The 12,850-nt window shown below is 37.7% G+C and overlaps 1 protein-coding gene across 1 annotated transcript in view; it reads right to left on the bottom strand.

The window, feature by feature from the left end:
- The window catches only part of PDHX (pyruvate dehydrogenase complex component X), a 73,384-nt gene that overhangs the window by 47,212 nt on the left and 13,322 nt on the right, over positions 1–12,850 (bottom strand). Inside the window, exon 2 of the mRNA XM_040259000.1 lies at positions 5,999–6,079. Within this exon, the coding sequence (XP_040114934.1) occupies positions 5,999–6,079 (81 nt within the window). The remainder of the gene's footprint in view (positions 1–5,998; positions 6,080–12,850) is intronic.

Raw genomic sequence — 12,850 nt, 5'->3', positions numbered from 1 at the left:
TTTAACCCAAATCTGAGTTTTACATTTTCTAATTTTGAAGACAATATTTTTCATTCCTAGAAGTTCTACTTGCCCTTTTCAAATCTGTCTGGATTGTGTTTGTCTTTTTTCATAGTTTCAATTCCTTCTCTTAAACGTTTTATCATTTTAAACATATATTTTGATATATGTAGTAATTCCAATTAACTGAAGTTCTTGGAGGTCTAATTCTGCTGCTTGTTATGTCTAATAACTTTTGCTCCTAAAAGGCAGCTTCCATGTCAATTACTAAAGATGGAATTGTGAATCTGTGGCTAAAGTGGGACTTTATCTGGGACTCTTGTGTGAAACGGCTTAGAGACTATGTTTTCCATAATAATGGCATCTGCCAAGGAACCCAGGAAGATTATCAGCCCAGGACTGCTTCACCCCTACTCGCGCGATCCCAGGAAATGCAAATACTATATATCTGAACCCCCAAAGCCTCACAAGAAGAGGCCTATGAGAGAACATTTTCAACAGAGGAGGCATTTTAAATTCCAAGTCAAACAAATATATTTGTCTGTAAAGCATATGGCTTTAGAGAGCTTCCCAGGTGGCTCGGTGGTAAGGAATCTGCCTGCAATGCAGGAGACCTGGGTTCTACTGCTGGGTTGGGAAGATGCCCTCAAGAAGGAACTGGCAATCCACTCCAGTAGGCTTGCACGGGAAATCTCATGGACAGTGGAGCCTAGCAGGCTACAGTCCATGGGGTCACAGAAGAGCCTCCGTGTGTCATACCTCCCATCTCCGATCCTGGCCCAGTCCACAGATCCAAACTCCTGCTGCAAGGCCCATTTTATCATTTGTCTTATTGCCTTTCTAGCATCCCGGTCCTGCCTCTTACCCACAAGAACTGGGTACTTTTCTCTCGTACTTTCAAGCTTGTACTTCCACTTGCAGCCTTCTTCCCAACCCCAACACTTGTCGTTGCTGCCAAGAATGGCTCATTTCCTAGAATCACAGCACAGCCCTGTCATACTCTGAACTCCTGCCCACTGCCTAAACTCTCTCTATACCACTTCATAAGCACTAGGCTGGACCATTCAATACCAGCATTTGTCAGGGTGACATCTGTGCCCACTGAATCACAAAGAGACCCCAGAAGTCCTTTCAGGGCTACCCTCTGGGGTCAGTGCTCCCAGACCATGTCTTTCATTCTCAGCTCGCTCTTTCCTCTTCTCTTTACATGTTTAATGCTTGGTTTAACATTTCTCAATCTGAGGCATAATAATGGCTATGGGGAACTCATATGGTCAATATCTCTATACATCTGTTCAACAAACCCTAATGGAAATTCAACTCTCCAAAAGTTTAACATGTTGCAGGAGGAGTAAAGCACAGGGAGATGGCTAAAGAAGCCACTTCACAGTCAATGCCTGGTACACAGTAACAACAACAGAAACAAAAGGGAAAGAAGCCAGCTGCCAGGAAAATAAAAATCTCCTTCTCCAACTTCCTCCACAGTGATGTTTCCTCTGTTCTTTTGTACCATGAGCACTGTAGATTCCTCATCTCTTTGGCCTCCATATACTTAGTCTTATCTTTTTAAGCACCATACTAAGTATTTAAAATCTGGCAAAATAATTATTTACAAGAATTACTGTAATACTTAAGTTGTATAAAAACAACCTATGTGATCATCAACAGATAAATGGATAAAGATGTGAGATATATACATAAATACATTATTTAATGGAATACTATTCAGTCATAAAAAAGAGGAAAAGTTTGCTATTTGCAACAGCAGGGATGGACCTTGAGGGTATTATGCTAAATGAAATAATGCAAAGAAAGATAAATATGATTTCACTCATACAAAGAATATAACAAAACAAAGAATCAACAAATCAAAACAAACACAGAGCCACAGACAACAGAATAGTGGTTACCCAGTAATCAGGGGAAAGGGGAGGGGAAGGCAGAGAGGACAAAATGGGAAGAGGATCGACCACATGGTACCAGATGGAGACGTAAGGTTTTGGTGGTGAGCACAGCGCAGCACATAGAGAAGAAATCTGAGTCTGTACACATGAAATACACGGTGTTATAAACCAATGTTACTGCAGTAAACACATTCTAAAAAATCTGGTAAAATGGTTTCTATATAAGTAAGAGATTAATACAGCTTAGGTACTATTATAACAAATACTGTCTTACTAACAAGATTCAAAATTCACATTGAACTTATAAAAAACTGAGGAAAGAGTAGTTTCTCACTCCAAGTTATATCCCAAAGGCTACAGACTGTACAACTTTAGAAAAGATTAGCACAAAAATCTCAGAAGTGATAAAGAGAGTTAATAAACCAACTTAGAAACTTTTACAACTGTCAGTTGACTCATGAACAACTTTGCTCATCCTCCCACCAGAGGTATTTCGAAGTTAATGCCAGACATACTGTCATTTCATACATAAGTATTTCAACTCATATCTCTTAGAGATAAATTTTTTCAAATGATTATCACAGTATCATTAAACCTCTAAAATGATTCATGCCTTAATCTCATTAAACATGTAATTTTCAAATGTCCCCAAATGTTTTAGTTACTTGAATCATAAACAAAATAAGGTCCCTACATTGGAACTGGATTATGCTGATATATTCCTCATGGTGTCACTGAATACATCCCCTATATCTCCTGGAAATTGGTGTTACAACTATAAACTTGATCACATTTGGCTCAAGTTTCTGGCAAGACAATCTTATAGCTGGTGGGTGTACTAGCTGGTTTTCTCTCTTTTTGTGACAATAGCAGAGCATTGATGGTCACTGGCAATATCCCTTAATTCATTAGAGTTTGCAAAACTGTGACACGGTGACATTCTATCATTCCTCCATCTTTTAAGAATTGGGAAATACGCCACTAATTAGAAATTTCTTGGCACATGGTTATTCTGAGCTACAGTTCATAGAAGAAAGGCAAGGACAATACTTGAAAGTCTTTCCACTCATCGTCAGTTTTCAAAACGAGTTACTTTACTGGTATTCCCTAAAGGAGAATTACTGAAAGCTTTGAATTCAAATATATTTAATGTGTTTCAAAATACACCATAGATACTATTCTTACTGATTCTCAAATTGGCCCATTTTTGAGTCCTGAGTCCATTAAGATGCCCTCAGGAGTTTTCAGGGAACTTAGCTTGAAAGGTTTCCCCAGTAGCTCAGACAGTAAAGAGTCTGTCTGCAGTGTAGGAGAACCAGGTTCGATCCCTGGGTCGGGAAGATCCCCTGAAGAAGGGAACGGTAACCCACTCCAGTATTCTTTCCTGGAAAATCCCATGGACAGAGGAGCCTGGTAGGTTACAGTCCATGGGGTTGCAAAGAGTCAGAGACAACTGAGTGACTTCACTTTCAGGAGTTTTTGATAACTGCTTTGCTTTCTAAATTGACAATAGGTTCAAGCAGGAAACCCCAATTCGATTCCTGGGTAGCGAAGATTCACTGGAGAAGGGATAGGCTACCCACTCCAGCATTCCTGGGCTTTCCTGGTGGCTCAGCTGGTAAAGAATCTGCCTGCCATGCGGGAGACCTGGGTTCAATTCCTGGGTTGGGAAGATCCCCTGGAGAAGAGAACTCTAGTATTCTGGCCTGGAGAATTCCATGGACTATACAGTCCATGAGGTCATAAGAGTCAGACATGACTGAGCGACTTGCACTTTCACATTCCATCTTGTACACTGCCTGCCACAGACCTGGAAGCAGCTATTTTCCAAGAAGCTCTGGTTAACTTCAGCAGGAAATGGCAGAGACTATAGGCTCATTGTTAGGGGTGCTCATCGCTAGCAGGTTTGTGGTTTTTCCAGGCCCTGCCATGGAAAAGAGCTGTAAAATTAACCATCACAGGATCTTTCCTTAACCCTAGCTATCTTTCATATATTTTCCTTTAAAACTCATCCAAAGGCTGGGTTCCCAATAATATCAGCTTAATCACTCATCTGCTTATCCCATTAAACACATTCTAAAAAACCTTAGAGTAACAAAGACAACCAACATAACCACTATAATACAATTACTCTAAACAGTTTATATTTTTAGAGATGTCATTGTCTTTCAGTTACAATTTAGCAGGTATATACAGTCAAGTTTACTGACATTTGAAATAGCCCCTCTCTGCACGGGTGTTGTATCAGTTAGTCAGTATATAATTAGGCCCTTCTGCTTCATCTGGTTTCCACGGTTAGGAGTCTTTTAAATTGTGTTAAAATTATGTAAAATATGTATGTGTTCTAAAGTTAAGGAGACAAACAAGATACATTCAGAGAAATCTAGCTTCTACTCTCTCCACTCACTACAGTTTCCTCAACTGCACTACAGATAACCATTTTTTTTTGTTAATTTTTTTTGTGTTTTAAAATTTCCAAATATTAGTACTCCTCTTTTTTTCATGAATGATACATACTGTATCTACCAGTTTCCACCTTGCTTTTCTGCCCTGAAGATCAAGCTACAATAGTATCAGAGATACTCTTCATTCCTCTTATAGCTGTGGATATCGTCTATGTTATTCATCAAACTCTGTGTTGACCACCGCTGGACTGTTTCCACCTTTTGCTATTACAAACACTGCTGTAATAAATAGCCTCACATGTGCGTCTTTTCTTATTTTTGCCTTGAGATAGGATCCCTAGAAATAGAACTGCCTGGCCAAAGGGTAAATATAAATGTAATTTTTCTAGGTATTGACAAATTTTCTTCCCTAGCATCATTGACTTAATGGACATGAGTTTGAGCAAACTCCAGGAGACAGAAAAGGACAGGGAAGCCTGGCGTGCTGCAGTCCAGGGGGGTTGCAAAGAGTCAGACATGACTGAGCAGCTGAATAAGGGCTTATACCATTTTGCATTTCCTCCATCAGTGTTTGAGAGTGCCTGCTTCCTCCCATTCCCTCTAGTCTCATCAACAGGATAACTTATCAAACTTTTAAATTTCTATTAAAGTGATTGGTAAGAAATAATAAATCAGTGTAGCATTAGTTTGTGTATTTATGAGTACAAAATATTAAGTAGCTTTTCACGTGTTTAAAGGCAATTTGTAGTTCTTTTTCTGCAAATCATCTACTCCTATATCTTGCCCATTTTCTTGCTGAGTTGATAGTTTTCTTATTCTAGTTTTTAGAAATATTAACCCTCTGTGGTTAAAAACTGCAACACCCTTCTCCAATTTGTCACTTTTTTACTCTATTATGTTTTCAGCTATACTAAAGTTATTATTTTTACTATCAAATTATCTGTAGCTCCTTTATTGCATCTGGAGTTTGAGTTGTAGTTAGGGTAATTATCTATTTCCAGAGGAATTCACCAGCTTTTTTTCCCTAGTACTTGTCCGGTTTCATTTTTGTATATTAAGTGACTGAGACATTTGTAATTTATCCCTGGCACAGCACAAGGACAAAATCTAGTATCACCTTCCTTCACTATTTAAACACTAAATAACGGTGTGCATCTGTGTCTATTTCCTCATTTTCTATTCAGTTCTAGTAGTATGTCTTTCTATGCACCAATACCACAGTTTTAGTTACAAAAGCTTAATAACATGTTTCAAAAGCTAGTAGATCTACAACTCTCCTCTGCTGCTCTTCTATAAATTTTTTTTAGTATTTTTATTTATGTGTTCTTTCCAATGAAGTTTATAATCAGATTGCCTAGCTACAGGAAAACACATACACAGAGTCATTATAAAGTAACAAACTAACTTTAGGGAATTGACAATTTTATGATGCTGAAACTAAAGGAAGTGTTAAGAACTAAAACTTGCAAAAAAGCCTTAAAATAGCTGATCATTCTCTGCTTGTGAAGAGATACAGGCTGGCCCCATAAAACCTTTGCTACATTACCACAATAAATTTTTACTTAAGCAATAAAGGTTAACAAGCATAAGAACCAATCATTTCATGTATATCATGTATTGTGTAAACCAGCAGATTAGGAAAAAACAAAAATGATCAAATAACACCAGTATTAGTAATGCACTACTTACCCTCCTTTTTAAGCCATTTCACAATGTTCCCTTCTTCCATTGTAGGAGACAGTGATGGCATGAGTATCTTAATAGGATCAGCTGAAATTGAACAAAGGAAAGATTAAACACAATAAGTAAGACACCTCATGAGGCATCAACAAAAAGTTCATGTAAATTAATATGAAATTCAATCTGAGAAAAAAAATATTCCAGTATGAAAGACACCCAACTGTTCAAACTAAGTGTTCAGTAATCTTTTCCAGAATATTTGCAATTCATCGTTCCCCCAAGTCCTCTATGCATATTTTCAAGCCAGGTGCTTACAAGATTTAAAAAAAAAAAAAAAGTTGACTTATGTTTCATCTTTTTCTCCTTCCCCTTTTGTCACTACAAAAAAAAATATTTACAGGTAAAACGACCAAAGGAAAAGGCAAATAAAAAGAAAATAAACTGGTTTCTGATAACCTACAACACAATAATTAAGATTAGATTTACAACAGAATAATCAAGATTAAACTTTAAGAAACTGGTTGTGTTTTTACTTTCATCTAACATTACATACTATTCAAGAATCAAGGGTTCTTGCTGCTAAGTGTGAAAAGGAGAGGTTTGCCTTGTTGCGGATGATCTGGCAAGAGAACTTATATAATTAAATTAATCTGAGATTGTGTTCTATACCAGAATTCGATTTAGGATCCAAAAAGATAAGACTCAAGCCAGGGTGACCTCTCAATAAAGCAGAGCTACTTTTCCCTCAGGTATCAAAAAAGAAGACACTTCATGTATTTGCCAGATGTGCTTCCCAAGAGTTCCACCTTCCAGGACCAGAGCACACAGTGGTTACATTACAATTTACAGGAAGTTTATACTAATAAACAGTTGCCCACTCCAGTGCTGCTTTAGCAGCAGCCACAGGAACAAACTACATGCCCTGCAATCCTCCACAAATTTATTCTCTTCTCAGATTATTTAACTCTCTGACATAAAAAAGCAAAACATATCACATCTAGCATATTTCAAATGTGGAAAAGAGTAGAACAGCACTTTTTCTCCCCATTGATGTTTTGGGGTTGGAAATGAGGAAATTTAATACTAATATTAAATGAAGTTAAACGTTTTCTTTGAGAAACAAATAATTTTAATGTAATTTCAAATGGGGAGTTCCTATGGCTTCATGGTAAAGGAGTTCCAGCTCTGAAATATCTGGGAGGAAGCTTCTGTCCTCCCTGCACTTTTCATTCACTCCCCTCTAAAGGACTGGGAAAAGGGCCCGAACAAATACAGCTGCCTCAGTCTTCTCCTCATTATAGACCTGCCTGCCTATGGCGAGCCTGCATGTTCCCTTCCGTTCTTCTACGCACTAGGCATAAATGGACCTGCCCTTCACAGCAGAAAGCAAGTCCAACTCTCTCTGTTCCTGCGAGCAGGCCCAGTGGGTGCTGGGAAGTTACTCAAGATGTGAAGTTTATATACACAAACTCTCTCTCTCAAACAAAAGGCCAAAGTCTACACAGGGGCTGTACTGAGGAGTCCAACTGTAGAAGGCCACAGACTTAAGTCACATTTTCCAATTGAAGAAAATCATCAGCGTTAAAACTGTTAACTCTGATCTCCACTCGTCTGACTTTTTGCCTCTTTCTCAGCTGGTACTAAACTATAAAGATACAAATGTAGAATCATCACTCTTAATAATACCCCAACAGTGATAGAGCCCAAACCAAATTCTAAGTCAACACACCCATTTCATCAAAGAGAAAAATATAACCTCCGATCGAGGGATCTGAATTCTGCCTAACTCTCAAGGCTGTACTCTCCTACACTCTATTACCACTCATCAATAATTGATGATCCTTACCAATATGGACCATCAATTAATTAGTCATCGGTTATTTATAGCCTATTCACTCAGAAATTCAAATGTGAGTATTCTTCCTGTGTCTAATCAAATAGCCTAACAATCCCTCTCTATTAAAAGTTCAAGCCTGACATTATGAGATGGAATATTTCACAAACACGTACATAGCAAATTTCTACATCATATAGTTTCAATACAAGGAGGCAAACTAAATGAGCTGCAACGATTCTATGTCCAGATTCTGATGTATGACAAACATGAACTCGATTTTCTCAAAACAAAGTCTCTCTTCAATATTTTTATACCTTGGATCTAGCTGCCATGATACAACTAGTATTTATTTTACGATTCTCTATTATAATCTCTCACCTATGAGACTATCACATTTTCCATTATTTCTGACATTAAGTACTTTATTATGAAAATTTCACATTATTTTATGAATTCCCACATCAAGAACCATAAAAATTTTCATATTTTAAAAATAAAAACATCATTCCTCATACAGCCACCCTTCATGGGTGAATTGGAATTGCTTCTCTGAATAATGACAATAAAACATAAAAATTCTGTAATAGATTATTATCCTTCTCTGAAATGAAGGTGACAAAAAAACAAAGACATTCTGGACATTTCCATTATTCAGTACTATCTCCTGATTGATTATACTGACTTATGGAGAGTAAAATGTATAATGTATTTTCAGATTAGTCTGATCAATCTATCCTCAGACTCTCATGCTGAGAAAATCATTTTAAAAAGGAAGTACTAATTTATTAATGAAAAGGAATATTTCATTTTAGTATATCCTCGTTCTCCCTGAATATTATACACATCTTTTCCAAAAATATTTTTTTCAGTGGGAAGGTAATTATATAGTCATAATACCAGTTTTGAATGAAGGGCTGCACATAACTAATATCTGATGGCTGCCATCAACTCTTTTGAAGATAGTATGGGCTTTTCTAGACTCCTTGAATTTTAACCTGTAATAACATTGCTTAATTCCATCAGAAGTTATATATCACTTCCCTTCTCATTTCAATAGCAGTATATTCTACCTTTCTCCTAGCAAACTGAGGAGGCCTTGAAATGGGCAACAACTTACATAGAGTTCCTATTTATAACTGGGCACAACTATAGTAATAATAAAGGAAATGTGGTTTTTTATTCCCCTGGTCATACAGGTTATTTCAATTAGTACTCAAAAAATACCCCATATTTTGTTAAGACTAACTCTCTTGTAGTCATTTTAGTGTTGTTTCTTTTTATCAAGCTAAGAAGTATATATATTGGCTGATAAGTCTGCCCTGCTGTAGCACTTAAAGACAATATTTAAAATATTTTAAGGTAACTAGAGTAATGTACATTTCCAGTTTACATTTAAATATACTGAGTTTAGAGTCTCATCAATCCATCACAACTGTTTTAGTCTCATTTTCTGCCTCAACAGAATGGCACTGTCATTTTTTAGTATATATTTTAAGAACACGTTTTTTCTTAGTATATTGCTGCTTTACCTTCATCAGGCATTTGAGCATACGAGCAATCGATCACTCAATCTATAGAAGTTTTTCTAATCAATTCCTTATTTCTTCAAATCTGATCTTCTGATCTTTCTAAAGCATAATTCAGTTTTCAACTTCAAATATAGTGCACTAATATAATTTCTTATTCTCTAAGGCATGTCTCTAATTTTAAAACACTCACAGATCAGCAAAACCTATTTAAAAAGTTTTAAAGTGAAGATCTATGCATCAATTCTAAAAGGTCTCTAGATTAAAAAAAAAAAGATTAATATGAGCAAACTCTTAAAATACAAAGGCAGAACAAATAGCTTGGTGGCTAATATGAAGCAGATCTAAGCTCCATTACTCTAACAATTAAGGAAATTCCACAATTTACATAGGGTCATGCTCTGTTCCATAATGTGACTATAATCCAAACACAGAAATCACGAAGACAGACAAATCGAAGAAATAAATTACCCAGTACTTTATTAGCACAGCTCTCTGTTCTTTAATTTGCTTATTTCCTAATAGAGAGAAAGCTTTTCATTTAATCACTTCTCTTTCTAATGCAAGAACTCATTAAATAAAATTAACCTTTCAAATTTCTGCTTAGATAAAGCAATTCTGCCACCTGCAGGCTGGATGAAAAAAGGCCATATGAAGTACAAGGAATTTCAAAATCAGTACCAGGGCACAAAGTAATATTAACACAGCAGTTTCGAATAAAGAAAGGTAAAGATGTCACATGGATCTTTGTTCAAATACTTATTTTGATATAAGAATAGACTGAAAATGTCAATGAGCAACAACAGAAAACATAATAGTTTGTCTGAATATAGTGTTAAAAGTAGCAAACATGAAAGACGTCCCTCAAACAGTACACACGGCCTAAGTAAAGGACAGGGAAGCAGCGCGGCAGGCCATGGGGTTGCAAAGAGTCAGACACAACTTAGTGACTGCATGCGCGCGCGCACACACACACGACATAATCCAATTTCTACCTGTTTAGCTTGTATGTACACAAAGACTGAAAGGATTCACTCCAAAATGACAGTACCTGTCTCTAGTTGATGGTTTTATTATATATGCTTTTTGTTTCTTTGTTTCTTGTTACTTTTAGACACAAACTCACAAGAACAGGGAGAAAAGAAAGAACAATAGAGCAACACTGCTGGAAGCAAAGAAGTGAATAATGTAGACAGTAAGACAAATGATTGACTAAGAAAGTCTAAGAAAGCTGAATGCTAAACCAAAGTGGAAAAAACTGAGATAATCAACCTGGTTTATATGAGAATATCCCAAAGGTCCAAGAACTGGCTGGACTGAGACCTTTGGAAACACTAGCCCTTTGAAGACTTGGGTGAATGCTATTTAAGTGCTGAGTAACACCACCATCCTTCAACAGAAGCCTGGAGGTTGTTTCCTCTGTAGAAGTAAAAGACAAGACCTTTGGGAGACTGGTTGAACCTACACGCCTAGAGAAATACAGAAACTACGAAAGTACATTAACTGAGAAATCAGCTGATGTGACTGACAATGCCAGAAACTGTGTTAAGTAGGTATTAGATGGTGTGGGACAAATAGGCAAGTCAAACAGAAAAACTAAAGAAAAAAAGTTTAAAGGGAAAGATTTTTTAAAAAAGCAGAAAAGATCAGTTCAGTAGCTCAGTTCAGTTCAGTTCAGTTCAGTCAGTCGTGTCCGACTCTTTGCGACCCCATGAATCGCAGCACGCCAGGCCTCCCTGTCCATCATCATCTCCCGGAGTTCACTCAGACTCATGTCCATCGCGTCAGTAACACCATCCAGCCATCTCATCCTCTGTCGTCCCCTTCTCCTCCTGCTCCCAATCCCTCCCAGCATCAGTCTTTTCCAATGAGTCAACTCTTTGCATGAGGTGGCCAAAGTACTAGAGTTTCAGCTTTAGCATTCCTTCAGAATGGACTGGTTGGATCTCCTTGCAGTCCAAATAGCTCAATAGTGTCCAACTCTTTATGACCCCATGGAATGCAGCATGCCAGGCCTCCCTGTCCATCACCAACTCCCAGAGCTCACGCAAACTCATGTCCATCGAGTTGGTGATGCCATTTAACCATCTCAGTCTGTCGTCCCCTTCTCTTCCTACCTTCAATCTTTCCCAGCATCAAGGTCTTTTCAAATGAGTCAATTCTTCACAACAGGTGGCCAAAGTATTGGAATTTCAGCTTCAGCATCAATCCTTCCAATGAATATTCAGGACTGACTTCCTTTAGGATTGACTGGTTGGATCTCCTTGCAGTTCAAGAGACTCTCAAGAGTCTTCTCCAACACCACAGTTCAAAAGCATCAATTCTTTGGAGCTCAGCTTTCTTTATACTCCAACTCTTACATCCACACATGACTACTGGAAAAAGCACAGCTTTGATTAGACAGACCTTTGTTGGCAAAGCAATGTCTCTGCTTTTTAATATGCTGTCTAGGTTGGTCATAGCTTTTCTTCCAAGGACCAAGCATCTTTTAATTTCAGGGCTGTAGTCACCATCTGCAGTGATTTTGGAGCACAAGAAAGTAAAGTCTCTCACTGTTTCCACTGTTTCCCCATCTATTTTCCATGAAGTGATGGGACTGGATGCCATGATCTTAGTTTTCTGAATATTGAGTTTTAAGCCAACTTTTTCACTCTCCTCCTTCACATTCATCAAGAGGTTATTTCCTCTTCACTTTCTGCCATAAGGGTGGTGTCATCTACATATCTGAGGTTATTGATATTTCTCCCAGCAATCTTGATTCCAGCTTGTGCTTTATCCAGCCCAGCATTTTGCATGATATACTCTGCATATAAGTTAAATAAGCAAGGTGACAATATACAGCCTTTATGTACTCCTTTCCCAATTTGGAACCAGTCTGTTGTTCCATGTCCAGTTCTAGCTGTTGCTTCTGGACCTGCATACAGATTTTTCAGGAGGCAGGTCAGGTGGTCTAGTATTCCCATCTCTTTAAGAATTTTCCAGTTTGTTGTGATCCACTCAGCCAAAGGCTTTGGCATAGTCAATAAAGCAGAAGTAGATGGTTTTCTGGAACTCTTGCTTTTTTGATAACCCAATGGATGTTGGCAATTTGATCTCTTGTTCCTCTGCCATTTCTAAATCCAGCTTGAACATCTAGAATTTCACAGTTCATGTACTTTAGAAGCCTGGCTTGGAAAATTTTGAGCATTACTTTGCTAGCGTTGAAACAGCTCAATAGCTATTGAATAGCCCTGTGGAAATAGCTCAATAGCTATTGAATAGCATTGCAATAACTCCGACCAGGAATGCAAGAAGCTGAAGTTGAACGGTTCTATGAAGACCTACAAGACCTTCTAGAACAAACACCCCCCAAAAGATGTCCTTTTCATTATAGGGGACTTGAATGCAAAAGTAGGAAGTCAAGATTTTGATACCTGGAGTAACAGGCAAAGTCGGCCTTGGAGTACAAAATGAAGCAGCTCAAGGCTAACAGAGTTTTGCCAAAAGAATGCACTGGTC

This window comes from Oryx dammah, unplaced genomic scaffold, assembly GCF_014754425.2.
Source record: "Oryx dammah isolate SB20612 unplaced genomic scaffold, SCBI_Odam_1.1 HiC_scaffold_17, whole genome shotgun sequence".
NCBI classification, from domain to species: Eukaryota; Metazoa; Chordata; class Mammalia; order Artiodactyla; family Bovidae; genus Oryx; species Oryx dammah.
This window is presented reverse-complemented; position numbering and strand designations above follow the sequence as displayed.